The 26810-nt window shown below is 39.3% G+C and overlaps 7 protein-coding genes across 11 annotated transcripts in view; 3 read left to right on the top strand and 4 right to left on the bottom strand.

The window, feature by feature from the left end:
• Nucleotides 1-984: 984 nt before the first annotated feature.
• On the bottom strand, nt 985-4100 carry LOC103866736 (probable L-type lectin-domain containing receptor kinase V.3). Its single transcript, XM_009144711.3, is given in 1 exon segment — nt 985-4100. A coding segment is annotated over 1 exon segment (1926 nt). The 5' UTR covers nt 4056-4100; the 3' UTR covers nt 985-2129.
• A 231-nt stretch (nt 4101-4331) lies between these two features.
• On the bottom strand, nt 4332-10344 carry LOC103866735 (protein IQ-DOMAIN 14). Of its 4 annotated transcripts, XM_033292420.1 has the most exons (7): nt 9939-10344; nt 9348-9433; nt 9081-9180; nt 8718-8970; nt 8161-8573; nt 7739-8071; nt 4332-5145 (listed from the first exon to the last, which is right to left on the bottom strand). In XM_033292420.1, the coding sequence occupies exons 3-7, from the start codon at nt 9153-9155 to the stop codon at nt 4486-4488; spliced, it is 1734 nt and encodes a 577-aa protein (XP_033148311.1). In that variant the 5' UTR covers nt 9156-9180; nt 9348-9433; nt 9939-10344; the 3' UTR covers nt 4332-4485. The 4 variants fall into 4 exon arrangements, with proteins under 4 accessions (XP_033148311.1, XP_009142956.1, XP_009142958.1 ...); XM_009144708.3 differs by having other exon boundaries at nt 8161-8970; XM_009144710.3 differs by lacking the exon at nt 9939-10344 and adding an exon at nt 9769-9787 and having other exon boundaries at nt 8161-8970.
• A 2651-nt stretch (nt 10345-12995) lies between these two features.
• On the top strand, nt 12996-14450 carry LOC103866733 (signal recognition particle 14 kDa protein). Its single transcript, XM_009144707.3, has 5 exons — nt 12996-13138; nt 13388-13461; nt 13589-13682; nt 13768-13877; nt 14080-14450. Exons 2-5 carry the CDS (start codon nt 13459-13461, stop codon nt 14239-14241), a joined length of 369 nt encoding a protein of 122 aa, XP_009142955.1. The 5' UTR covers nt 12996-13138; nt 13388-13458; the 3' UTR covers nt 14242-14450.
• Nucleotides 14451-14877: 427 nt separating this feature from the next.
• Nucleotides 14878-26438, bottom strand: LOC117134264. Its single transcript, XM_033292415.1, has 4 exons — nt 25986-26438; nt 24014-25909; nt 23627-23868; nt 14878-16794 (listed from the first exon to the last, which is right to left on the bottom strand). The coding sequence occupies exons 2-4, from the start codon at nt 25898-25900 to the stop codon at nt 16773-16775; spliced, it is 2151 nt and encodes a 716-aa protein (XP_033148306.1). The 5' UTR covers nt 25901-25909; nt 25986-26438; the 3' UTR covers nt 14878-16772.
• LOC103866728 (defensin-like protein 2) overlaps nt 14878-26810 on the bottom strand; it is a 39636-nt gene continuing 27703 nt past the window's right edge. Inside the window, exons 1-2 of one of the 2 annotated variants that reach the window (XM_018658846.2) lie at nt 26437-26808; nt 14878-16037 (exon numbers count right to left, since the gene is read on the bottom strand). In XM_018658846.2, coding sequence (XP_018514362.2) covers nt 14907-15971 — 1065 coding nt within the window. In that variant the 5' untranslated portion in view covers nt 15972-16037; nt 26437-26808 and the 3' untranslated portion in view covers nt 14878-14906. Of the gene's footprint in view, nt 16038-26436; nt 26809-26810 lie in introns of those variants that run through there. The other variant, XM_033292465.1, reaches the window with a different exon arrangement.
• Nucleotides 16291-17958, top strand: LOC117134268. The gene is made up of 2 exons (XM_033292450.1): nt 16291-16465; nt 16553-17958. The coding sequence occupies exons 1-2, from the start codon at nt 16372-16374 to the stop codon at nt 17551-17553; spliced, it is 1095 nt and encodes a 364-aa protein (XP_033148341.1). The 5' UTR covers nt 16291-16371; the 3' UTR covers nt 17554-17958.
• Nucleotides 18017-22116, top strand: LOC117134269. The gene is made up of 3 exons (XM_033292480.1): nt 18017-20424; nt 20495-20579; nt 20671-22116. The coding sequence occupies exons 1-3, from the start codon at nt 20408-20410 to the stop codon at nt 21298-21300; spliced, it is 732 nt and encodes a 243-aa protein (XP_033148371.1). The 5' UTR covers nt 18017-20407; the 3' UTR covers nt 21301-22116.

Raw genomic sequence — 26810 nt, 5'->3', positions numbered from 1 at the left:
TTCATATGATATATATATACAATTACGGAAAATATGTTTTGCTACTCACTTAAAATGCATGTCAAGTTTTTTATTTCAAAAATTAACAAAAAGTTACATCTAAAATTAAAAAAAAAACTAAATTAATGCTTTTTTAGTTTTAAAATGTTATGTCCAAATCTATTAACCATTCAATCTATTAAAAATAAAAAAAATTAGTTAACTGAAAGTTATATTTTTAAATACAAGAAACTTGAGAAATGAAAATTTTAATTTTTTTTTTCAAAATCTAAATATCCGAACCCGATCTGAAATAACCGAACTCGAACTAAAAATACCCGAACCCGACCCGAAGTACAGAAATACCCGAACGGGTTCTACACCTCTATACCGAAATACCCGAAAATCCGAAATACCCGACCCGAACCCGAACGGATACCCGAACGCCCACCCCTAATAAGAGATGTTGATTAGTTGTGAATTTAGATCTAAACACATGTATGCGCAAGGGTAAACATGTCAATACATATACAAAATGTTTTTCTTTTTGTTTTGTAATATTCAACTGTAACTCACGGCGTGAAAACCCACGAATAGGACAAGTGGCATGGCTTCTCTACCACGTGGATGTCTCCACTTGGCAAATTTATGAAACTAAATATTTCTTTTTTTTGTCAACTAAACTAAATATTTCTAATATCATTCAAATGTGAGAATCGTTGTGCCTTTGGTTCTTGCATTTTTGCATCATTCAATCCTTTTTTAGACTATAGTTTTGTGCTCTGCCAGTTTCAGCACAACGTTTATTCATTGATAGCACAAGGATTTTCATTGAGACCGTGACAGAACTATAGCTTTATGTGACATTTTGGGAGTTTGTGTTAAGTGTCCTCATTGGCGTTTCTTTCAAGTCCACATGTGTATGCGTTTGCATAAAAGATAAAAACAAATTATACGTTGGCATAAAGATTATACCAAATGATATCTCTTTATGCTTTAATCTTCTTTTTTTTTTGGTAACACTTTATGCTTTAATCTAAAAGTTGGAAAAAACATTATAGCAACTTTTTAACACTGTTTAGTTATGTTTAACACGTTTACAATTATAGTTAAAAAAAAACAATTAAAGCTTAAAGAAACCTAAACCATTTCAAGCCTTAATATGCTAAGTATGGGTGTCATTATTTTCAAAGGTTCTCCACAAAACCCAAACCAAAAATAGGTTAAGACAAGTTATCTTCTTTAATTTTTCTCAAAGCTCTTTTTAAAAAAGCAAAAACACATTTACATAGAAAGATAGAGCAAACAAATACTAAGATTTTTCTTGTGAACTTCATATATTCTTGATCTGATTCAGCGTAGAGATACTTGTCAAGGCTTCCATTGGGCATAAAGTCGTAAACCAAGTAGAGCTCCTCTTTGTACCTGCAGTAACCAAGAAGCCTGACTAGGTTCGGGTGTCTAAGACGACCTATGGTAGCTATCTCAGCCATGAAATCACGCATCCCTTGACTTGAGTCGTGAGAAACGCGTTTAACAGTAATCTTTGTCTCGGAGCCTTGAAGCGTGCCTTTAAAGACCTGACCAAAACCTCCTTTGCCTAGAAGCTGTTTGAAACCATTTGTGGCTTTGAAAGCTCTTTGTAAACACGTTTAATAAATTCATGGTGCTCGCATCCTCCATTGATCATGGAAAAACCAAAGAGCTAGTTCAAAATAGTTAGAATTAGTCGACCCTACATACAATTATGACATCTGTTAAGGAAAATGTATTGTTTCTTTTAGTTCATGTTGTTGTTTAAGTCAACTGATGACTTGAGATACACGATGGACATGACCTAGTCACAAGGCCTGCAGATACTAATAAACAAAGAGATACATAATTTACAGAACCAAAGTCATTAAATCATAGAACTGCGCATAAACTTACAAAGGAAAGATCACAGACACAATAAGCTTTTTATAATGAACTTTGTACATCCACAAAATAAGTTAAAACACAAAGAAACTGATAAGAGTAAAGAAGACAATCTAATGATATTCAAAAACAAAACCTACATAGTCTACTGCTCTTGCAAGAGCTTATTGCATTGGTAACCAATCATATATTGTGATTGTTTACTATCAATACCAGTGGTATTATACCACCAACTAGAGAAGCAACTTTATCCGCTCCAAGGAAGCTATCGGTTCCGTGACCCTCAAGTTACTTACAGACTCCACCGTGGAATCAAGCACTTCGCTGAACTTCTCGTACCATTTTTCCTTCTTCTCGGTTCTAACAATATCAAGAACATTATCCGGAAGCTCAGAGACTCCTTCCAATATCTTAACCACCGTAGACATATCCGGCCTAACCTCTTCAGCCTGGTGTGAACACAACACTCCTAGCTTCAGAAGAAGCTCTAGCTCTCCCTTATCATGATCTTCTCGGATTCTTTCACAAGCCGCCTCTATGATATCACCTCTTTCCCAGCGGTTAACCACCCAGTCAGGAAGAACAGCCTGTTATGACTCAGCTCGTGGCTCAAACATTCTTCTACCGCAAGAAACTTCAAGCATAAACACACCAAAGGCGTAAACATCTGTTCCCGTGGTTGGTCTCCCTGTTCTCACGAGCTCTGGTGCCATGTACCCGAACGTTCCAGCCACTGTAGAGGTCTGAGCTTCATACCCTCGATCATGTAGCTTAGCCAATCCAAAATCTCCAAGACTTGCATTCATCTTATCGTCAAGTAAGACATTCGCAGGCTTGATGTCTCTATGAATCACAACTTGTAACCAATCATGATGGACGTAGGAGAGTGCATAAGCAACGTCTTTGATGATCTTGAAACGTTGAGTCCAAGAGAGCTGTTCTTGATCTGATCCGTACAGGTACTTGTCAAGGCTTCCATTAGGCATACAGTCATAAACTAAGTAGAGTTCTTCTTTGTACCTGCAGTAACCAAGAAGCCTAACTAGATTCGGGTGTCTAAGACGACCTATAGTTGTTACCTCAGCCAAGAACTCTCTCATTCCTTGACTCGAACCATGAGAAACCCGTTTAACAGCAATCTCTGCATCAGAACCTGGAAGTGTGCCTTTAAAGACCTTACCAAACCCTCCTTCACCTAGAATTTGTTTGAAACCATTTGTTGCTTTAAAGAGTTCACTGTAAGCAAACCTATGAGGTCCACATTCTATTTCCCATTCCTCAAGAACCTCCAAGACCTTTTTATGCCTCTTATACAAGAAAAGAAGTAAAGCTGATGCAGCAAAGGCAACAAAGAGAGCCAAAGTCAATGAGGTTGCCAAAACAATCCGTTTTACATGAGACTCTATCTTTGGATATGGAGGAAAGATCGGTATAGCGAAATCCAGCTGTGGAACAATGATTAAAGTATATTGATACCACATCAGCATGTAATGTATTGCTCCAATATATCCAGTGGAGGCTGTGAAGCCAACGTACATATCCTCCTTAAGATAAGGTGACAGGTCTTGGTTCAATGAAAGAAGTGGCTGCTTGGGATGATATGTCTCAGCTGGTGGTGATAAGGTAACATTGAGTCGTCTCTCTTCATGACTGTACAGAATCGTGATTCGAAGTAGCTTGCCACTGATCAAAGAAAGGGTTTTAAACTCACCCTTTTGATCATAGTAACCGGCAGGAGCAGATATGATGGACTTCATGCCGTTTATGTTGATACCAACATGGTTATCATTAATGTCACCAAACTCATCATCTTTATGTACATCTAGCTCCACAGCAATGATCTGGTTAGAGCTTTCTCCGTTGTTTGTAGCGTTGAAGATACCGAGGTACTGATCAGAGGATGCATCGGGAAGTCCTCGGACGATGGCAAAGAAGAAGGTGAAAGAGAAAGAAGTTAAAGTACCGTTTGCAGAAGTCTTGAAAGGGAATGGTTTGTCGTTGAAGGCTTGGCCATAAGAGTTCTTCTTGGTGTTAGTTAGCGTCGTGTAACCATTCATGTGGCCAGCTGATTCTTCCGTAATCAGCTTTCCATGAGAAGTGTCCATACAACAAAACAGAACAAAGATAAAAACAAACTGAGATAGTATTTTGTGAGACATGATCAATGTTTGATCTTAGTTAGCCTGTTGTGCTCCTTTGGATGGTTTATATCAAGGAGAGAGTTAGCAGAAACCTTGACTAAAACCATTTAATTAACCAGTAAGCAAGATGAAAAGTCAACTAATGACTTTAGGCATAGAAAAACATATACTACTCTTGAGACCTTCAGATACGTTAGAGCAGAGAGCAACAGGTGCAGTGTGAAACTCTAAAAATCAATCTAACTAACCAATCAGTGGTGTCCAGAACCTGTATGAATCATGTGACAAACAAAGAGCTAGTCAAACCAAATCCTTTTGTCATTGTTTTTCATTTTATTATGTTACATTCATAATCCACACTACAACATCACTCAAAATCAACACAACCCACAAAATGAAGCAAAAGAAACATAAAAAAGAAGAAGAAAGGTTTTCAATCAAAATGAAATCACACATATCTGTTAAACCGCTTCCTACCATCTGGCATCGAGACATTAGAAGAACCAATGCTCAAATTCCCTACTGATTTAAGTGTCTTGTGCTTCTCAAGAACCACACCTCCAGGTGAACCAGGACCACCACCACCTCTCTGGCTGCCACTGTTGCTCATGACCAATGATCCTTTGTTCCATCTAAACGTATCCATACCTTGTTGTGTCGGTGGATAAGACATTCTCCTCCTCTCGCTTCCAACCGATGACGGTGTACCCATCACTCTCTCCTTCGGATTGCTGCTTGGTCTAACTTTAGCTCTGGCAGAGACCGTTGGAGCCATGTAGCTAGGGAGAGGAGGGCAGCTTGTGAGGCTGTCATTGTCTGTGAAAGGAGAATCTTGCCCTCTTCCTCTAGAGTATCTTGATGTGCCTGTGCGGATGGGTCTTGACGGAGTGAGGAGTGTGGACCTAGACGATTTTGGTGTGGAAGTGTCGAAGTTGCTGTCATGCCTGAAATGGTGAGACAGAGGGCTTGGACTCAGTCTTGTTGGTGTTAGCCTGTAGTCTCTGTGGCTCGGTGCAGGACTAGCTAGAGGAAGCTGCCGATCCATCCAGTTCCACCATAGAGGTAGCCCACCTGTAGACGCTGCAGACTTGGGACTGTTCTTCCACAACTGTACAAAAACAAGATTAGATGCCATCACAAATGAGGAAAGAAGACTCAGGGCTGGCTCAGTAGGGGGACAAGCGGTGCAACCGCCCGGAGCCCAAGCCCGTGTCCATATTTTTATATATAAAAAATTATAAAATATAACAAATAAAATTGAAAAGGGCCTAAAATTATTTGATATGTATATAGTTTTATTTTCATTACAAAATATTACTGATTACATTTTAAAATGTTTTAAATATTATTTTAAACATTTATTTGAATCCCTTATATATTAATTGAGGAACGTTTGAAAAGATGTAACCTCAATTTTGTATTAATTAAAAGAGGCCCCAATGCATAGGTGGCACTCAATTAGATAGTCAATTACATTCAATTGAAAAATAAATAGGTCCACATTCGATTTTTATATGTTGTTAGATACATAAGTTGGTCAAACTATATGATATAATGATATGATATGATATTTTCTTTCCTTAAATAAAACCTACGAAATTACCATAAATGACTAATATATATATATATATGACAATTAATGAGTTTAATAATAAAGATTTGATAACAATGTATATCTCCTCCATCATTTTTTGTTTAATTTCATATTATTAAAATAAATTAAACAATTAAATTAGCTATAAAAATAAAATTTAGATTTTTTCGTATATGTTATATTTTGAATTTTTAAAAACGACAATAAATGACTAAAACTATTAAAATTATTATGTTAAAAATTAATGATCAATGGTTTAACATTTTTATTATAAGAAGATACACATGATTTTAAAACCATATGAGTAAAAAATATCATTTAATAATAAAATAAATAAATAAATATATATATATATTAAACACTATATACCATAATATTACATAAATATTTTAATATTAAAACTTTCAATGAATTTTTAAGAACATTTATAAATTATAAACTTATTAAAGATTTCAGATTGAAAATTTTGTTATCGATGATTTAAATATTTTGTTATAAAACGATATGAACGATGATAGAACCGTATGATTATAAATTCTTATTTAATAAATAACTATACAAAATATACTATTCCTAGAAAAATAGGTTGGTCCATCTTAACTTATATTACATTTTTTATTAAACTAACTATCGAATTGATAAATAACGTACCAAAAAATGTTTTGCACTTTCCTTAAATAAAAGCTACGAAATTACCTAATATGATTAGCGTATATGTGAAAATTAATTATAACGAATAATAAATATTTGATAACAATTTTTGTATCTTAGTTCTTTTTTTAATTTTATATTATTAAAATATATTTAAAATCACATTAAATATATAATAAAAACATTTATAATTTTTCTTATATGTTATATTTTGAATTTTTCAAAACGTCTATAAATTATTAGAAATTTGAAGATCCCCACTCTGAAAATTTTGTGATCAATAGATTATTTGTTTTGTCATAATAAGTTACAAATGATCATAAAATTGTATTAATATGAACTTTTATTTAATATTATAAGAAGATACACATTATTTTAAAACCATATGAGTAAAAAATATCATTTAATAATAAAACATATATATTCATATATATATATATAGATTATACTATATACCATAAGATTACATAAATATTTTAATATTAAAACTTTCAATGAATTTTCAAAAACATTTATAAATTATAAACTTATTAAAGATTTCACATTGAAAATTTTGTTATCGATGATTTAAATATTCACTTATAAAATGATATGAATGATCATAGAACTGTATGATTATAAATTCTCATTTAATAAATGACTATATAAAATATACTATTCTTAGAAAAATAGGTTGGTCCATCTTGACTTACATTATATTTTTTATTAAACTAACTATCGAATTGATAAATAATCTACCAAATTTTTTTTTGCACTTTCCTTAATTAGAAGCTACGAAATTACCTAATATGATTAACGTATATATGAAAATTAATTATTATGAATAATAAATATTTGATAACAATTTTGGTATCTTAGTTCTTTTTTAAAAATTTTATATTATTGAAAGATATTAAAAATCACATTAAATATATAATAAAAACATTTATATTTTTCTTATATGTTATATTTGAATTTTTCAAAACGTCTATATATTATTAGAAATTTGAATATTCCCACTCTGAAAATTTTGTAATCAATAGATTATTTTTTTGTTATAATAAGTTACAAATGATCATAAAATATAGCGCATATGAATTTTTATTTAATAAATATTCAAACTAAATAATATATATATATATATATATATAAACACTAATGATTTAAAGCAACAACATTGGCTGATCAATTTAGTCGTCCAGTTGAAATCTTTCAAAAGTATGTGAAAGACTAAAGTCAAAGTCAATATGGATTTAGAATAGTAGTTATATTTTACTAACCAAATACCGAAAAAACCGAACCGAGCCAAAACCAACCCAATATCCGGATTGAACACCCGTAATCCAAATGAAGCCAAACTATTGTTTCATTCTCCAAAATATAATAAAAATAATAACTTAATCCCGCGCAAGGCGCGGGTCTTATCCTAGTATAAGTATATAAGTTAAGCCGGCCCTGAAGATTGTGTTGTTGTTACCTTGTGAGAATATGCATATGCCATGGACCGTTCTCTTTTGATGACTGCATCAGTCTTTCTCTGAGATCTTGCGTCTCTTTCTTCTTTTGTCAGCACACTGTCGTCCCAGTTACCATTACCAGCCTCTGATGCTGCAGCCCATTTAGCTTCGTCTCTCTCAGCCTGCGCTTTGTTTTCCAACGTTTTGATGCGGCGTGACTGAATCTGGGACTGGACACGGACCAGTTGCTGCATGTACTTCATTGCATTTACTGTCTGACGCTTCACGCTGTGTCCTCTCACTACTCCTTGAAGCCTGACTAGTCCTTTGAGAGCTCTGAAACTCCTCCTTGCCTGTTTCATTCAAATTAACAACAACTCCCTTGTGTTATGATATGGAGGCTAGTGTAATTAAACATAAATAAAGAATTGTGGATACGTACCATGTAGCCTCTGAAAGCTGCTTGGATCTTTCTTGCAGAAGCATGTTGGACCAAGAGAGTTGGTTCTGGTCTAGATACAATCTCCCTTCGCTGCACAGGCCTAGGTGAAACGGGTCTTGGAGAAGGAGGCCTAGGCGTTATGGGCCTTGGTGCATCCAATCTTGGTGGATCTGCTCTAGGAGAAGGAGGCCTAGGCGTAGTGGGCCTTGGAGCATCAAGTCTTGGTGGTTCTGCTCCTGGAGAAGGAGGTCTTGGAGAATCCAACCGTGGTGGGTCTGCTCTTGGAGAAGGAGGCTTTGGTGAAGATGGTCTAGGATTATTCAATCTTAGCGGGTCTGCTCTTGGAGACGGCAGCTTTTGAGGGACTGCTTGTGGGGAGACAACTCTTGGTGAAGTTGGTCTTGGAGAAGGAACAATGGGAGGGGTAATTCTCTGAGAAGGAACACGAGTAGAAGCAGGCTTCAGAGGAGGAGGAGGAGCACTGGCAGAGGCTGATGATGGCTCAGAGGGCTTTGGAGAATCCAACCTTGGAAGGTCTGCTCTGGGAGGAGGAAGAGGCTTTGGAGAAGCGGCTCGTGGTGAAGCAACTCTTGGAGAAGGAAGCTGAGGAGAAGCAGGCCTGAGAGGAGGAGGAGAGTATGAGGGTGGATTTGATCGGTCAGGATCAGGAGGAGGAGTAGAAGGCCTGAAGAAAAGATTGTGGTCTCTCTCAGCCTCGCCAAAGATCTTCTCAATGCTACTAGGCTCTCCACGCCTTAGCTTCCCAAAACCTTTCTTCCTCTTCTCTTTTACATTCTTTCTCTCTGCCTCCTGTTTACCAAAGTAAATCTCATCATCAATAACCCATCAAAAACTCCTTTAAATATATAACATTCTTGCTAGCTAAATAAAATCCAGTAAACAAGTAACCAGCTTATTACATTGCCTAGCTTCTCTTTGGAATGTGGAGTAAAAACCCTTTTAATTGCAGAAAACCAGCTTCCTTTCTTCCCCATTTGTCTCAAACATTACTTTCCTCACCTGTCACAATAAAAACATAACTCACAACCTTTGTTTGTAGCCACACACACCTTAAAAGGATGAACCTTTATGTTACTTGTAAGATCTATGCATGGAGAATCTTAAGACCCCTACAATTGCCAACTGATTATATACTGCAACATTTATCAGAAGAGTTTCTTTCTTACAAAGATTGTTGGCTAAGATTTTGTAAGCATGATTGCTTTTGTATCACCTGGGATGAAATAAAGCTTCAGAGGCAAAACTCATTCACCTGCATGAATCAAATGAAACAGCTGTTAAAGGAGACAAAAAGGAAAAAAAAAAAGAAGATCCAAGAACTCAAGTCAGATACAGAGAGGTTTTAAGTTGCTGAGCTTCCATGAAAAGGAAGTTTTAACTTTTATGACAAATCTTAGCTCAACTATATCTTCAAATTAGGTGAACAGACTAAATCATCACAATAATTCTGCTTGTTGGATAGACAGAGACAGAGACAGAGACAACAGCTTTCAAGTGTTAAAGCTCTTAAAATTTAATATTACAAAATTGAGAATTTTGCTTACAGAAATAAACAAAAACTAACTCACAAGTGAGCTTCTCTCTCACCTCAAAAATCATGTGTTTCTCATTCCGACAAGAGGAGAGAGATCAACGAGAAACAGATTAAAGACATCAACAACAACAGAAAAATACAGATCTTTTGAAACAACCAAGAAAACCATAAAGCTGAAAATGAATATTAAATTAAAGAGGCCAAGAAAACAAGAATTACTTACCTCAGATTCTGAGATTTATGTGTAAGCTTTCTCTTCTTCTAGATGTTTGAGAGTGAGAGAGAGAGAGATAGAAAGAGAAGCAGCCAGAGAAGGAAAAAAAAACACTCCTTTGTTAATTTCCCTTCTTTTTCTCTGAGTCTATCCTCTGTTTCCACTCAACTCACAACATACAAAAAATATACTTTCTTTTTTCATAATGGGTGGTGTGGTGTGTTTAAGAAAAGTATTAGTCTTCTAATCCTTTTTGTGGGTAAAATTACTTTGAAAATTGTTGAAAAGTCTGCAACTTTGGATCTGGGTCTGTCTAGTTGGTATGGGGTGAAATTTTGAAACTTTTTCTTTCCTATTTTCTCTTACTACCTTTTGTGTTTTTCTTTAGTATCAGATCAGCTCAGAGTCATCATCATGAAGAGAGAGAAAGAGTTGGTCACCTTGTCACTCAACCTTGGCCTACTTTTGTTTTCTTTTACCTCATTGTAGTATACCAAACGGTAACATTAAAACTTGTGGACTGTGTTACACTAGTAGATTCTGTCGGATTATTTGATAGTATATTATGCCACAAACAAAAATAATAAAAAGGTTGATTCAGTGACAATTATTGGTAGAAAAACAAGAATATTCAGTGGTAAATTGAATTTTCAATGGTGTTTCTGTGTGGTTGACTGGTTGGTCTTTTACCAATTTCGTAGTTGGTGGAATGTGGTATGTATTAGTGTTTATAAGTAAAAAATAGAACAAGATAGAATGGCACAAATTATCTATACATATTAACAATTTGTGTTGTGAGTAAGTTTACCAGTTAGAAATAATCATATTGTAAAATATAAAATATATATTTTCTAATAAAACTTGAACCTTAATAAAAATATAAATATAAAAAACAAGTGGAGTTTTCTTAAAATTACAGTTTTTGTTGATTCAGTACCATCAGTTTGATTAATTAAACTGGTTTAGATAATTATATTATTTGTTAACAAAAAATAAAATTTGTCGGTATGAATTGTCTGATTTTTTTTTTTATAAAAGCATCATAATTATATTCCAAACCAGTCATATAACTACCTAATATCATTATAGACAAAAAAATGCAAAGCAGGTCTCAAAGAAGAACTATGCCATAATTATCATAAAATTTCTTAAGTATACCGTATATGTTTATGTCCCCGCCGAAAAAGCATATAGCTTTAAAAATATTAGAAAACAAAGCATTAGGTTTAGTGGGGAGATTCTGATTTGTTTATCTGGTGCATATACAAATCATAGCTTTTGACATTTTGCAACTATCGACACAAAAATATGAATTTTTGTTTGGTATCGAAATAAGAACAGAATCTCAAGAAAATTCTCATAGACGAGGTTGATTCTTTTTTTTTTTGGTCTCATGATGATCACACGCATTTCCATCTCGTACGTGATCCTCACTTTCTTGCCTTCCTTCATTAGTGCATTATTTACCGAATGCTAGATTACATGACATCGACGAACCCGTAACCACTGAACCTCTTGCCTAGGTTAAATCAATCCTTTTTAAACATTTCTTATGTTTTGTAATAGTTAAACTGGAGTATATTGTAGTCTCGTTTCTTGTTAATTAGGAGAGAACATTTATTTTAAACCACATGATTCCGCTCCTGCGAAAGCTAATATAACAAATGAAGAGATCCCTTTGGTGGCGATAGATATGTTGCTACCAAACTCATCCACATTGGTGGGTGTTGTGGAGACTGACTCGCACTTGATTCCTGGCCATCAAACACATAAGATCACTACAAATTCTGCTCTCACTACACCTCTTGAGGTCCCTGCTCCTACTACATTCACCCATTCGCATGAGGTACAATCTACTTCTTGCTCAAAAATTGAAAACAATTTACCTATGTTAGCAGTTGAAGAAACTGCTCATCCTCAGTCACATGTTATGGAAGAAATTCCATCAAAAGAAATCATTTTGGAGACTCCTCAAGCCTCTGAAAATGAGCAATCAATTGGTCATTACTCTCCTATCGCCAACAACCTTCAGCAATTTCATATGGAGCGGGATTTATCCCCGCTAACACATGGGAGAGATGATGGTTTAGGTGAGGTTGGAGAGACTTCTGGTTATAACATAACTAGAGGAGGAAGACTGATTAAACCGACTTAAAAAATTCAAGATATGGAATGGACAAATGTTAGAGGAAAAGGTAAACGAGGTCGTCGCGGCCGAGGGAACCATGTACACTAGCGGTTGTCTTTTTTCTTTATCTTTCTCTCTTAAGATTCACTTGTTGATCTTTCTCTAGGGTGTTCTCTCACTCTCTATTTGTTGCTTTCTTTTTCAAACTTATGGATGAGAAAACTCATTCATACCTTGTATTTTTACTTATGCATTTTAATATGAAAGCCTTGTTACAAAAAAAAAAAAAATTGAAACGGGGAGAGTACAATTTATTAAAAACGCAAGATATACAATTTGATAAATAAACAAATTCTAGCAAGAATATTAAATTACTTGAGCTAGGTGACAAGACAAGTCTTCTTGTCGCATTCCTTCCCATTATAACTCATCTTCGTATGCTGCCACCAATATTGCTCGTGTGTGTGATTTAATTAATTATTTTTTGCCGCATTAAGACCTAACCAACCCTACGTATGTCACTACCACTAACGTATTTGAACTTATATATAGCAAAAAAAAAAAAAAACTGATCACCAGCCCGAACCGATAAAGCACCAAAGCAGTAAGACACATAACAAAGTTTTTTGATCTAAAGCCTATATGCATGTGTTCGAGTTACGCTAATAACTTATCAAAGAAAGTAGAAAATAACTCAATTTGTTATAGGTTTACTCCAAAATACAGAGTAATTTGTTTTTTTTTGTTCATCACTCTATTTTCTACTCTAAAATAAAGTATCATTAGAGTAAATTCAAACTCTATTATAGAGTTACTCTATTTTAGAATGAAAAATAGAGTAAGCCATTGGAAATGGTCTAACAAACACAGAATTAAAGGCAGAAAATGGATCACCTCGCAATAAATCTTTCAAATTATCAATAAGCCCATTTGCATCGTTTAGCAATTGTTTGGGCTTAGAAGGCCCATTAGCTTATAAATAAATATAATTCGTCCTCTTTTATTTTCAGCGACCGCCGAATAAATTTTCTCCGCCCGGCGGGTTTCGGAGAGCAGATCATCAGATTCTCTACCCTCTCTGGTCAGTTATCTCTTTTGATGCTTTACATCTCGTAGGTTTTTAAGCTAATCGAACGTGGTAGCTCAATCTGATTTGCAAATTGAATTATACTGTCTCCTGCAGTTAGTGCTGTTGATCTTCGTGTAGATTTGTTCACTGTCTTTGATGATCTAGGGTTTGTAATTAGCGTCGAATCGATGATAATCTTAATGGTTTCGAGCAAATTGTTTGAAAGTCAATTTCGATTATGTTTTTGTTTTGGTTTCTCAGCGATTCGAGAGAGAAGAAGTCTTTACAGTGCTTGACGATCTGCAAAGAGTATCCTTCTGAGGTTTTTAGCAATGGTAATCTTCGATCAATCCCTGAAGTGTGTGTGTTGTGATCTTAGCTATTGCTGTTAAGACTATTGTGAGATCTGTTTACGTTTAACTGATCAATGTAGGAATCTGTTTGTTTGTTTTTTGTTTTCAGGTTTTACTACAGTTAGATCCGTTCCTCAATGAACTGACGAGCATGTTCGAGAAAAGCAAAGAGAAAGGTTCTGTGTGGGTTACTTTGAAACGATGTACGTTTGCCTGTCTACTCTTTACTTGACCTTCTTTAACTCCACCTCTGTTAATAGTTTAGTTATCTTGTTGTTGTTGTGTCAGCATCTTTGAAGTCTAAGCTGCAGAAGAGGAAACTGAGCTCTGCTGGAGAGTCCATTGAGTACAGATGTCTTATTCGAGCTACTGACGCAAAGAAAACTATTTCTACTTCGGTATGTTCTTCTCACTGATCTCAAGATTACAATGTTTTCAAACATATTTGCTTACAGAACATCTAACTAGCCATGAGTAAACCATCATATCCTTCTATTCGTGTTTCCTAAGTTGTTAGAAATTGGTGATATTGGTCTATGATCTTTTAAGTTTTCATTGAACTGTTGAAGCTGACTAGTTGCAATGCTTTATTTGTTCAAGGTTGGGGCTAAGGATCATCTGAGATTTCAAGCATCTTATGCCACCATTCTTAAGGCTCACATGACTGCTTTGAAGAAGAGGGAGAGGAAAGACCGTAAGAAATCTACAGAGGCAGAGAAGAAAGAAGGCACTTCAACCACCACTAAACCCAAGAAGCCCTGATTGTCTTCTCACTGGATTTGCAATTTGTTGCTTAGAAATTGAGTTTTGAAAGATTTTGAAATGATTACAGAGATTTTGATGTCATCACATAGATTTTGGCTTGCGTTTTAATCACCCATCTCGAAAATAATGATAAATGTATGATAAGCACGAGCACAAACTGAACCTATGCAAAACTCTAATTGTGATTATGAAACATCTCTTCAAGTTCTTAACTCTAGTAAGATACCTCACAACGTTGGGTAACAACAAAGGCAAAACTGCAAACTCGAACTGTTCATCAGTCTTTGGAAAAAAGGAACAATCTCTAGGCTCTGGTAAGAGATTCTTGCACTTTGGACAACGAACTAGCTTTAATTGTATCGTAGACTCGGCCATTAGGTCTACGATGAAGATGGAATCTGTGAAAACGACTGATAAAAAGTGAGTTCATAATCGATTTATTATGGGCGGGACAGTCTTCATTTTGCTTCTGTTTCTTCTTTATTTTGTTTTGTTATTGCCAAATTTAAAGATTACCTTTGCTTTTTAAACGACAACATAAAACAACACACTCGAGGTTTTGTCTAACATAAACAATGTTAGCAAGCTTATGACCGCAAGAGTCTGCATTTAGGATAATTTAAAATACGAATGGATCTAAATAGAGATATTATTATGCTGCATCAAACGGTAACAGTAACAAATTTGATCCGGTAAAACAGCCTATCCTCAATCACAACATCACACGACTCCATCTCACCCCAAATTCCTCCTCCTTGGCGCCTTTCCAAAGCAATCTCAGCACAGAAAATGACGTCTTTGCCGTCTTGGTTTTTATGAAAGAAGAGAGCCAGCTTCTCCGCGCCGTAGTTAACAGTTCTAGACCACCTTGAACGAGCAGTCTCCACAGCCAAAAACTTCTCCAAACCGTTGACAACACTCCAACAGCTCTGCTTTGGATCATACGCCCTCAAAACATTCTCAGACACATCGTGATTGTAGAGGATATCATCAACCACGCATGCCCTCTCCCACTCTTCCTTAGAGTTCAACACCTCGTCCATCAATCCCCATTTCCTTTCCTCTGGTTCATAAACAAAAGAGTTTCCCTTGCAGTAATCTTTCATGTAAATCTTACCCTCCATCACCACAGAATCATACAAAAAGGGACCAAGACCTACAGGCATGTCTTCCTTTACCAACTTAGGCTCCCATGATTGTGTTTCTGTGTCAAACACCGTGACTGCACTCTTCAACGACCCACTTTCATCCGAAAAAAAAAGACCACCAATCAGGTAAACCTTCCTGTCGACGGCATTAGCAACTTTATAAGACATGCGCTGAGGAATGTCAGAGATGAGGTGAGACTTGTGAGAGGTGCAGTCAATGCTGAGCGCATCGAGATCGTTAAACACGTACACCTTCGAACCAACCGGGACATATTTTCCAAGGTAAGACATGAGAGGAAGTGATTCGACGAGGACCAAGCGGTTTCTGGAGTTGAGTTTCCTGTGGAGAATGTAGAAGTTGAAATAGTCACGAGTTTGGGGGTTGCGGCTGCGGAGGACAGCATAGATACGGTGTTGGGTGATGCCTAGCTGGGATCGCCTCTTGTAGAGCGTAGAAGAGGCAATGAGTTTCCTGAAACTCTTGGAAACGCGGTTGAGAGTCGGGTAATGGCTTATGGGTACACGAGCTATGATGTCAACGGTAACGTCGTCTGGAAGTGGCGGAATCAGAGGAGACATCTGAAACAGCTGTGGTTGATTGAATCAGTAAATCAACCATGAACAAGATAAAAAAAAGGCAAATATGTTAGAGTTATTTACATTGGGAGGCAGTTTCCAAGTTATTGTATCACTTAAAGGCAGTTGTTGCTAGTGGGGCAGTTTCAATGGGAAATGACTCAAATTGCCCTCCAGGAAACCGTAACCAGAATCAGTATTCTCTTCCATTAGTTAGATGGGCTTTTGAAATTTGAAATTCAAAATTCCCAGCTGGGCCCCGTCGATTTTAAGTGAGCGGTTTAATTGTGTCGTAACATCTTTTATTTTTCACTCTTGCTTTCACGTTTAACGAGGGCTGGTGTGAGAAAACCTAAAAGCGATTGAAAGGGTGATTTCCGGGGGAGAAAAAGTGAACGGCTCGATGTCGAAGCGGCGAAGTATACGTGGGGAAGAGACGGGGGCAGCGAACGCGAGCGCACGGAGGCGGAGCCTTCGTGGGAAAGAAATTGCTGAGGGTAATTTTTTTTTTTTAAACGCACCCCCGCCGCTGTCAAGTTTCCTTGGGTTTGATTTTTTACTTTTTTCTTTCTCACTCCGTACAGATTCGACGGAGGTGGAGGACGTTAAAGAAAGTCTACCCGGAAGGCTATTTGCAACAGACCGCTTTCCTAGTGAGAGGGTTAATACGTATTCGACCACAGATTTCCTGCTTTGTGTCAGGGATTTGCTTAAGGGTAGTGTTGAAATGGGGCAAATATTGGGCTCTTGCTTCGGGAGGCTGTTTAGTTTGCCTGTACGCCGGATGTTGGCGGGTAAAGTGGTTCACGGGATGTTGACAAGGCAAGTCGTCACGAAGAAGAAGTACGAACTGTGGCCGGTGTTTGGAGGGAAACCTTTCAGGTTCTCGTTGGTGGAATTTGGGGAAGTAACTGGGTTGCCCTGTGGTGAGTTTGAAGAAGGCTACAGTATCGACTACGAGTTGCCTCAGACAGAGGAGAACTACACGTACTGGGAGAAATTGATCGGTCCAGACCGTGATGTACTAGTTGAAGATCTCGTTAGGATGGTTGCAGACGAAGCAGAGATGCCGGGTTGGAGGAAATTGCGTCTGTGTTTGATTATAATTGTCGATGGTGTGCTTGTTCCGAACGCGCAAAAACCGAAGCCTAGTCTGAAGCATGTGAATTTGGTGAAGAATCTTAAGAAGTTCTTTGCTTTCCAGTGGGGCAGGGAGTCTTTTCTGGCGGCTATTAGAACGATGTTGCCAGGCCCGAAGGTAATGGGGAAGTGCGAGGACCCCAATGGTGATTTCTGTAAGAAGCTCAGACAAAAGACTGTCAGATTATTGGGTTTCCCCCAGGCTCTTCAGTTGGTTGCTTTCGAGGTGATCCCACGACTTCTTGTCCAGGCAGGTGGCGATGATAGTGTAACGCTGATGAATTTTCCTGGGAAGGTTTTGCCTCAACACTCCGGACTGAATGTCTGTGATTTGCGGGAAGCTGAGCATGATCCCGCGGTATGTTTTTTTTTTAGTTGTACGCGAGCACACACTTTTGTGGACATAGCTTATGGTGTACATTGCCGTGTGTACGCAGTCAACTGATGACAATTCACTAATTGCTTTGATTTGTGTAACGTATTTTGCAGCTGATAGTACAGCCAATGATGGAGATAAGTGGGGTTCACGAGGAGCGGTGGGGAGTTTGGGATGACGAGAAGTATGATAAGAAGGTGGATTATTTGACGGGCCTGATCAGGGAAGGGCATGTGTTTAGCAAGTCCGACTGGGGTGGTGGCGATTCTGGTGGACCTTTGTTTGTTTACGGGAAGAAAAATGACAAAAAGCGGAAGGGAAAAGCTGTTGGTGGGGTCACGGCAGGGCCGGTTCTAAAACAGAGACGGCTCAGTGGCTATTTCAAGCGGGAAATAATGGTGGATGGGGAAGAACACGCTAGGATGGTATCGCGGGTGGAGGAACTGGGCACTGAGGTGCTTAGGCTGAAAGAGGTCGTTGAAAAACAGGGAAGGCAGTTTGTAAAATGGAAGACTTTCATGAAGGGGAAGAGTGCAGCAAAGAAGTTTGGTAGTGTGAGAAGGAGAGATAAGAGGAAAAGCGACGGCGGAGCTAGGGATGGCACAGAGGATTTTTATAGTGATGGGGGCGGGGCTGGTTACCGAAAAGAACAAATGAGTGGGGAGATTGGAGAAGACGATTTTTCACGAGAAGAAGGTGCGAGGACATCGTCGGAGGAGCGGCCGGCTTTGTTGGTAAGGATGAAAGAAGGCGACGGGGTCCCGTTGCAATGGGTCGAACCAGATAGCGGGGATAATGTTCTCTATCGTGCCTTGACCTCGCAAACTTACTTCGTCAGTGAGGAGGAGGTATGTGTAGGGGTAATAACTATCTGATGTTAAGGCCAAGTAGATTTCGGTGCTAATGTATGTTGATTGGACTGGATTTTCAGGGTAGCAGCGTTGACGGAGGTAGACGGGATGATGGAGGACAGGGCGACGGTTTAGACGAAAATGTAAGTTTTCAGAACTAATCATATAATTAGTGATAGAAGCTGAATCGGTGTGTATTTTAGGGATTGAAAACATTGAATGCTTTGGTTGAGGATGTGGTGAAAGATGCGACTGTTGATGGTGGACACTGCAAAGTTCAGGTAGGCAGCTTGAAAACTGTGGTATTGTAACTCATAATATTGTGTGAAGCTGGCTCACTTGTGTGTTATGAACTGGTGTGCAGACGGGGAAAACAGGTGCGAGTGTCCGAATCAACGACGGGGATGAAACAGAGCGAGAGGTATAGTGACGTGGACAATCCTTTTATGTCCATGTGGAGGAGATGAGAATGCTTCTAACATGTGTACAAACATTTGCAGGAGGACAGGCCTGGTGAGACTGAGTGTGGGCTGGGCGGCCTAATGACAGAGGGGGAGGTATGATGTACATGTTTAGAATGTTTATTATGCTGTACATGTTAAGAAGTTGATTTTGTGGTGAATGATCATTGTGGACATCATTTACGTGTGTACGTTTCCTAGTTGTTAATTTAGGTGCTAACAAAGCTACATATAATTGTTAATGTGCAGGATGGAAAGGGTAGGGAGACAGAGGGGCGTGAGGAAAAGGAAGAGGTAGGCGTTAGAAACATGGAGGTATGTTAACTTGTAGAAGTAGTGTATTTGTAGCTTTGGGTTTTCCATGTACAAACATTTGATGCTTTGTAGGAGGGCGGTTCCGAAGTCTGCGTGGACGATCCCAATACAGGTTTGGAAGGAAGTAACAATGAGGTATGGAAACGTGCATAAGTTTGTGTTTATAACTCTGGAGGAGGTATAGCAGGTGTTAATTTGTGATCAAACATATTTCTACTGGACAGGAGGGCAAGGTAAGGGAGACTGAGGGTGGGGTGCGTGATGAGAAGCAAGAGGAAGAACCCCGTGAGGTATGCTTTGGTAGATGTGGATATTTCTGGTTGAATGTGCACTGGGTTTTTTTTTTGATTGTACACGTGGACTAGCAACGCTAAATGTAGACGTGTGTACATGTTGAGTAGTTGTTAACGTGGTGAAAGAGCGTTGGGTACATCTTCTAGGTTGGTCCATATGCGAGTAGATGATTTAGGTGCTAACCTGCGTGCATACATTTGGTATTGTGTAGGAGGGCAAGGCTAGTGGGACTGAGTGCGGGAGGCCTGAGGAGAAGAAAGAGGGAGGCGCAAAAAACATGGAGGTAGGTTGACGTGCTGAAGTTTTGTTGGCCATTTGTGCGGAGGTTCAATAGGTGTTAATTTGTGTTTAAACTTGTGCTACTGGACAGGAGGGTAAGCTTAGGGAGACTGAGGATGGGGGGCGTGATGAGAACCAAGAGGAAGACGCACGTATAACAGAGGTATGTGAAAGTGGACAATATATGTTTTGTGTACTTGTGTACAAGTATTGTTGTACACGCGTACAAGTAAACGCCAAGTTTAAACTTGTGCTACTGGACAGGAGGGTAAGCTTTGGGAGACTGAGGATGGGGGGCGTGATGAGAACCAAAAGGAAGACGCACGTAAAACAGAGGTATGTGAAAGTGGACAATATATGTTTTCTGTACATGTGTACAAGTAAACACCAAGTATACATGTGTACAAGCTAGACTGGATGTACATGTGGACAATTAACTGAAGGTGTATTAGCTGAGACGCTATTTGACTGTTGTTGTTTTTTTAGGCGCAGGTTGATTTATTGGATGGGTCCGGTGAAGACACAGCAGATGAGGAACCGTCTTCTGGGAAGATTGTATTGGATGTAAGTGACACATCCGATTTTGGCGTTACATCCAGGCACGAGCCAGTGGAACAGGAAGGGGAGTTGGCGGCGTTGTTGTTAGCTAAGGATCAATACGTTGTGCCGGAAATTATTCCACTTGTTGAAGATCCTGATTATGCCTTCTTTGAACGGGTTTTAATGGCGCATTCAAAAGTGTAAGCGTAAATTTATTTTTTATTGTTTCGTGTTTGATGCATGTAGACTAATATGTTTTTCCTGTGATAGGTTGCATATAAATGCGCGTGGATATGATTTGGATAACGAGTTTTTCATTGACCTGGGCACACCATGTAAATGGGTGACAAGCACAGTAAGTGTTTATGGTAATTTTGTTGTGGAGTTGGATTATGTACATTTATAGTTGGGTTGCTATATGTTCTGAAAGTTTACATGTGGCACAGCATATGGATGTTATGATGGAGTACGTGGGTAGTCTACATGCGGAGACTTTGAGAAAGAACCGGGCGATGTTCGTCGACCCTTGGTTTTCGGCCCATTTGCAAGGGAAGGGGAGATCTTTTAGAGCGGCTAGACGGAAAACACTCATTGCGGCTGATTCAAGGGCGACAAAGTTTCTGACAACTGAGGGGAAGCAGTGGGGTGTGGATGTAGACACATTGTACGCCCCTATGATTTGGGATGGAGACCACTGGGTAGGGCTTTGCATAAGGCTGACAACCTGGGATGTTCTTGTTCTGGATCCGCGTCCCGGTTATAAATCTGTTGAGGAAGTGGCAACGCTCATGGCGCCAGTTGTAGAGATGCTTCCGTATCTTGCGAAGAAGGTGTGTCCAGCGGACGCTATTGGGGAGCATCAGCTTGTGCCTTTTCATGTTGAGAGGGTAGCTGGACTGTACGAGAACCGACGCAGTGGGGACTGCGGGCCAGTGGCAGCCAAGTTCATGGAAATCCATGCTACGGGGGATGGTATAGCAAGGATGGCTGGCTTGAATGATGATCTTGTTAGTATATTCCGGAAGCAATATGCGATGGAGATTTACAAGGACTGGGTCTTGCCTTTGTATATGTGATGATTGTGGTGATGGAAGGGGTATTTTGGTTATGGATGTACGCGGCATTTGGTTGTTTTGGTGAAGTGTAGTAAAAACGGTTCATTTGTATTGCTTTCATACTTCGAATATTCAGAAGTTGTGTTTAACTGATCGTATTATTATTAGTTATAAGGAAATTGTGTTTTGTTCAATTGATTTGGTCATGAATGTTTTCCATTTTTTCTAGAAATGTTATAAAGAAGTTGTGTTCATATAGGTTAAGAGGTTAGCGTATGTTGACGTTGTGTGTTGTGGTTGCATAAGTGGACGCAGGAGAATGGAACGCAACAGACATATATTTCATGAAAACTAGTTGTGGACACATATATACTTAATAGGAGAGCGACATATGACGCCAAAGCTGTGTACAATTAATATCAATGTACATGTGAGAAGTCCTTGTACACCAATAAATTAAGTAAGGAGTCGAGAGATGCATGACATATATTATATATGAACATGTGGACGTGAGGTATGTTAACGGGTGCGTGTACACAATATAGTTAACAGGAGAGCGAGATATGACGTTAGAGTTGGGTACAATTAATATAACTGTACATGTGAACGTGAACATGTTAACAGTAAAGGTAGGTGTAGAGAGTATATGTACATGTCGATGGGAGGAAAATGTGGGCGTCGAGGGGACACATATATACGTAATAGGAGAGGATAGATGTGGGCTTCGCCATATGACGCCAAAGCTGTGTACAAAAATATGGGCGTCGAGGGGACACATATATACGTAATACGAAAATGTGGGCTTCGCCATATGACGCCAAAGCTGTGTACAAATAATATCAATGTACATGTAAGAAGTATTTGTACACCAATAAATTAAGGAGTGGATAGATGCATGACATATATTATATATGAACATGTGGACGTGAGGTATGTTAACGGGTGCGTGTACACAATATAGTTGTGTAAACAGGAGAGCGAGATATGACGTTAGAGTTGTGTACAATGAATATCACTGTACATGTGAACGTGAACATGTAAACAGTAAAGGTAGGTGTCGATAATATATGTACATGTGGATGGGAGGATAATGTGGAGGTGGAGGGGTCTGAAAAGTGGAAGTACTGGTACACAATTTATTGGTGTACAAGTAAGTAAGAAGTGGGAGAGATTCCTGTAATATATTATATATGAGCATGGGCACTGAAACTGACAGTGCGTGTACACAATAAATCGGTGAACAAGTAAGGGGGGAGTCGAGAGATGCATGTCGGATAATATTAGGAGTGGACATGAAAGTATGAGAAGGTGAAATTAAGAGTCAAACCATAAAGCGTCTTCCATAACAGCTCATACATGTTTACAAATGTTTGAACATGCAAATACATCCAAAAAACAAAAAAGGGCTAAGTGAGCTGAAGAGAGGTGAAGGCGCTATCCAAAAGTAGAATTTTCTGGATATAGAATTCACCAGTCGTTAGATAGGGACTTTGCAGTTGGTCCTATTGTGGCCAGAAACACCACAGCGACCGCACCTGTTGATTTTGGTTATCTTTGGGACCTGAAAAGTAAAATTTTGCAGGTAAGAGCAGAGGTAAGAGAATATGACAGACATAAGTTGTGTTTATTTACCTGAATCTCTCCTGTAGAAGGGATTCGGTTTTCTTTGGGACGACCAGAGGGCCTGCGGGTTTTGGGAGGCTGGAGGGCTAGACTCTCAATGGCAGGAGGTATATCATGGTCCCCTAAAGGGGCTTCAGGGTAGATGACCCCAGAGTAGGTTTCTCTCCATGTCTGTGTTTTGTAGCAATCTCCAAAAAGGTTGGAATGTGGGAGACCAATCGAGTCAGCCGCTAACAAAGCGTGGCCGCAAGGGATTTTCAGTTTTTGGAAAACCTGGCATGTGCAAACTTTATTATCAAGAGAGACGGTGTTGTTGTGCCCAAATACCCCCTTCACTTGGTAGCTCCAGTTAGTAATGTTTGATATGTTGCTCCCTTTTGTAAGCCTAATGTGTGTCTGCATAACAGCTTCTACCTCTGGTGTTGCAGATCCCCTGTGTTTTGCTGATTTTGTTCTCCTAGCTGAAAACCAACGAGTCAACATCCTTTGGATGAACATGAACAACTCAACGATTGGTGAAGGCCTAGCTTTACGTAATGCGTTGTTGAGTTGCTCAGCAACATTGCTAGTGAGAAGGTTGTATCGGTTGCCACTGAAATATGTGCGCGTCCACTTTGCAGTCCCTATGTCTTCAAGGTATTTTGCACAAGCGGCATTAGCGACCCTGATTTTACCGAAGTGGTCGTTGAAATCTTTGCGTCTATAAGAGAAAGCCGCTGCGCAAACCATCTTAGCCAACCCTTTGTTCTTGTAACGGGAGACAACGTTCCGCATAATGTGTACAATACATGCCCCATGGTGTGCTTTGGGGAACACGATCTGCTTGGCTTTTAGAATAGAGGCATGACGGTCAGAAATGATGGTGAGGGCGTTAGAATCAGCAATTATCCTTTCCACTTTAGTAAGGAACCAGTGCCAAGCCTCGTCGGTCTCCCCGTCAACAACAGCGAAAGCCAAGGGGAATACCTAGAAACGTGTACACCCAAAATAGAGTGATCAAAAGACGGATATGTGGACTACGTAGATGTTGTACATATGACGAGTGTTTTGTGTACAACTTAGACGAGTGGACAATGAAAAACAGATTAGTGTATCTACTAGGAGGGGATACCTGGAAGTTGCCATCTTGGCCACTAGCCGTGAGGAGAACACCTTTGTATTTCCCGGAGAGATGTGTGCCATCGATGATGAGAACAGGTCGGACTCGACGGAAACCATGGATGGAAGCTCCAAAAGATAGAAAAGCATAAAGGAAACGAGTCTGATTCAGGTTATCTAATTCTGTTTCAATGGCTGTGACTGTGTCAGGGTTTGTGGCTTTCAGACGTTCAAAGTATGAAGCAAGGTCCAGATAGGATTCCTCTGGATTACCGATGGTGTTTTCTATGGCTTTTCCTTTTGCCCTGTGGCACTTCATATATGAAGCAGAAACACGTAGGTCTTCCAAAATCATCTGCTGCAGCTGCGCTGATTTGGGTCCAACATTTGGTTCTCCATAGCGGGAACGATAGACGTGGGCAATAACTTTGGATGTTGCTCGTCTTTTGTAAAGGTCGCGAGATTCGAACGGGCAAATATGTACAAGGTTCGCCTTTTTGATAGTGTAGTACCCACAAGTGGTGAGCTCTTGTGCTAATATCCGCCAGTCACAGTGAGTGTCGTGGCAACTAAGAACAAATGAATGCCTTGTGGTGCGAGTTTGCCTGAAGTGGAAACGTTCCTTAATTGCGTAGATAGCTAAGGCAATTTGACAGTCCTGCTTAGATGCATATAGCTTGCCCACTGTTGGTTCTTCGTCGGGGTCGTCGAAGTTCAGGTCAGGGACGTCATCAGCTTCGTATGAGATGTCGTCAAAGAGAGGAGGTACGTCGAATTCCTCATCGCTAATTTCAGAGAGTGGGCGTGTCTCGCGCACTGGCGGTATGGGGGTGCTTTGTTGAGGACGATCGGTGTACATAGAATAAGGTGTACGCGTGGACCCATCTGAATGTGGAGTGGATGTGGACTTGGATGAAGATTGTCCATGTGGACGTTCCCTCTGGTGTACACCGTGAAAGTTTAGATCTTTCTTCCAATCAGTAGTCTCCTCACCAGATAAAAGGACTGTATGATCGAAAGCATTGCCAGTGGTGCAGTGTATTATGTGGGGGGCAGTTTTGGGAACTTGAATCCCGGCCATTACCTCAGCTACATCTGATGCGCCGAGGTGTTCATCTAATAAAGGATCCCAAAAATCGTGATCATAGGCTGCAGGCGGAACACCATCGGTGTCGGGGGGTTGGGAGCTTTCTGAGGGAGTGTCCTCGTCCTCGACTTCTAACCAACTATCGGGGATGTTATCAGGGTCTTCCTTGAACATTTGTTCCAACATCTCATCTCCACATGAGAGAGTCTCATCGTTGAGAGAAAAACGATGTTTTTTGGGAGGACCAGGGTCGTCCAGAGAGGTACCTCCAAAATGTGGGGGGGTGTTGTTAACAAGGGGGTGATAAGTGGGTGTGTCTGCAATGAGGTCGTCGTCTTCAAAAAGGGAGAATGATGGGATTTTGGAGGATGCGGTGGAAGGGGGACGAAACGGGTTGAGGTTGCTTTTGATAGGTTGATTAGGTGTGGTGAAGGGTAAGGGATTCTCGGCCACTTGACTACGTTGTTGGGTGACTGCAATGGCTTCGAAAGTGACAAACATGTTCATTGTTCGGTGAGCTTCCAAGTGAAGAAAGAAATATGCAAGAGCACCATCATTTGTCATTATGACTGGCGGTGTAGTTACCCCGGTGACAAGCTCTTTGGTATTAGGAGGCCAGTAACTCAAGACAGGAGGAGCTCCGATCTCTGTTTCCGTGAAGAACTCCTTCGTAACGTTGGTTTTTAACTCCGAGAGATTCATGTCGGGACGTACCGGGACGATCCTAGACATCTTATCCTTGTCAATTATAAAATTCCAACGACCGTCGGCGGAGGACCATTCGCCAGGAATGACCATGCAGTGAGACGACATTTGCGAACCCTGAAACAGAGTAAGCAAAACTATTATAATGTTAACGTACGTGCTTTATTTGTAAATGGCGTGTTATCAGACTAACCACTAAATTAGCGCTGATTGTTTTGTTAAGGATTCGAGAAGAGAGTTTTGCAGAGATAACAACGGCTGAAGATTACGGCCTCTGTTCTCTAGAAAAAAAAGATTACAAGAGTGGCCTAAATTATCGATGATGGAAGGAGACACAGGAAAGATAAATCTGGACCATTGAAAAAAAAAAGAAAAAGGTGGATCTAAGGGTGGAAAAATTAGACAGATATAAGTCTTGTCATATGTGTCAGGATGAAGCTGGGCCGTCGGATGATAATAAGAGATGGGCGGTTGAGAGGTGTTCCCGCCAGTAAACTAGTTAGAGAAGTTACGGTTAGACTAAACTAGTTAGGACAAAGTGGAAAAAGGTAAAGAAGTTAGAAGAAAGTGTCCTAGTAGCAATTTGTGGCCCATTGTGTTAATATAAACTCATAAACTGTCTTGGGGTGTAATTCTTTCAATATGTTATTGGTTAGCCTAAAAGACCAAAGACTACTCGCTGATTCCAAGTTCAGACATCATTTCAATTTCAGACATCTCCATGTTCAGACAATTCAAGCAAGTTCAGACATATCATATCAAGCAAGAATCACAAAGAGTAAATAGCTAAGAAGCTGATTCCAAGACCACAAACCACGCAAGTAATGAGTAAAGATTAGGGTTTACAGCATATAGTGCAAAAGTTTCAATTTTTATGTAATTATTGGTCATGAAATGTATGCAGGAGGGGAAAACCATAACCACCCAAAAAGTTACACTCAGATTTCAAAAGGAAGATAAAAAAAACCAATCGAACAAAATAGAAAAGGAGGATGGAGAGTGAGGGAAAGAAAAATTT

This window comes from Brassica rapa, chromosome A05 (assembly GCF_000309985.2).
Source record: "Brassica rapa cultivar Chiifu-401-42 chromosome A05, CAAS_Brap_v3.01, whole genome shotgun sequence".
NCBI lineage: Eukaryota > Viridiplantae > Streptophyta > Magnoliopsida > Brassicales > Brassicaceae > Brassica > Brassica rapa.
Note: the sequence above shows the minus strand (reverse complement) of the source record. Positions and strands in the feature narration are given on the sequence as shown.

Bases quoted from the DNA above. Each gene is read 5' to 3' on its own strand.
- LOC103866735 (XM_009144708.3), bottom strand. From the start codon at position 9,155: ATGGGGAAGAAAGGAAGCTGGTTTTCTGCAATTAAAAGGGTTTTTACT. The intron at 8,971-9,080 runs GTAATAAGCTGG...TTTGGTAAACAG, and splicing joins CCAAAGAGAAGCTAGGCAAT to GAGGCAGAGAGAAAGAATGT. The intron at 8,072-8,160 runs GTACGTATCCAC...TGAATGAAACAG, and splicing joins CAGCTTTCAGAGGCTACATG to GCAAGGAGGAGTTTCAGAGC.
- LOC103866733 (XM_009144707.3), top strand. The intron at 13,683-13,767 runs GTACGTTTGCCT...TTGTTGTGTCAG, and splicing joins GTGGGTTACTTTGAAACGAT to CATCTTTGAAGTCTAAGCTG. The intron at 13,878-14,079 runs GTATGTTCTTCT...TATTTGTTCAAG, and splicing joins AGAAAACTATTTCTACTTCG to GTTGGGGCTAAGGATCATCT.
- LOC117134268 (XM_033292450.1), top strand. From the start codon at position 16,372: ATGTCGAAGCGGCGAAGTATACGTGGGGAAGAGACGGGGGCAGCGAAC. The intron at 16,466-16,552 runs GTAATTTTTTTT...CACTCCGTACAG, and splicing joins TGGGAAAGAAATTGCTGAGG to ATTCGACGGAGGTGGAGGAC.
- LOC117134269 (XM_033292480.1), top strand. The intron at 20,580-20,670 runs GTAAGTGTTTAT...CATGTGGCACAG, and splicing joins GTAAATGGGTGACAAGCACA to CATATGGATGTTATGATGGA.
- LOC117134264 (XM_033292415.1), bottom strand. From the start codon at position 25,900: ATGTCGTCTCACTGCATGGTCATTCCTGGCGAATGGTCCTCCGCCGAC. The intron at 23,869-24,013 runs GTATCCCCTCCT...ACACGTTTCTAG, and splicing joins GCCAAGATGGCAACTTCCAG to GTATTCCCCTTGGCTTTCGC. The intron at 16,795-23,626 runs TTGCGCAGCGGC...CTTCGTGACGAC, and splicing joins AAAGGGTTGGCTAAGATGGT to TTGCCTTGTCAACATCCCGT.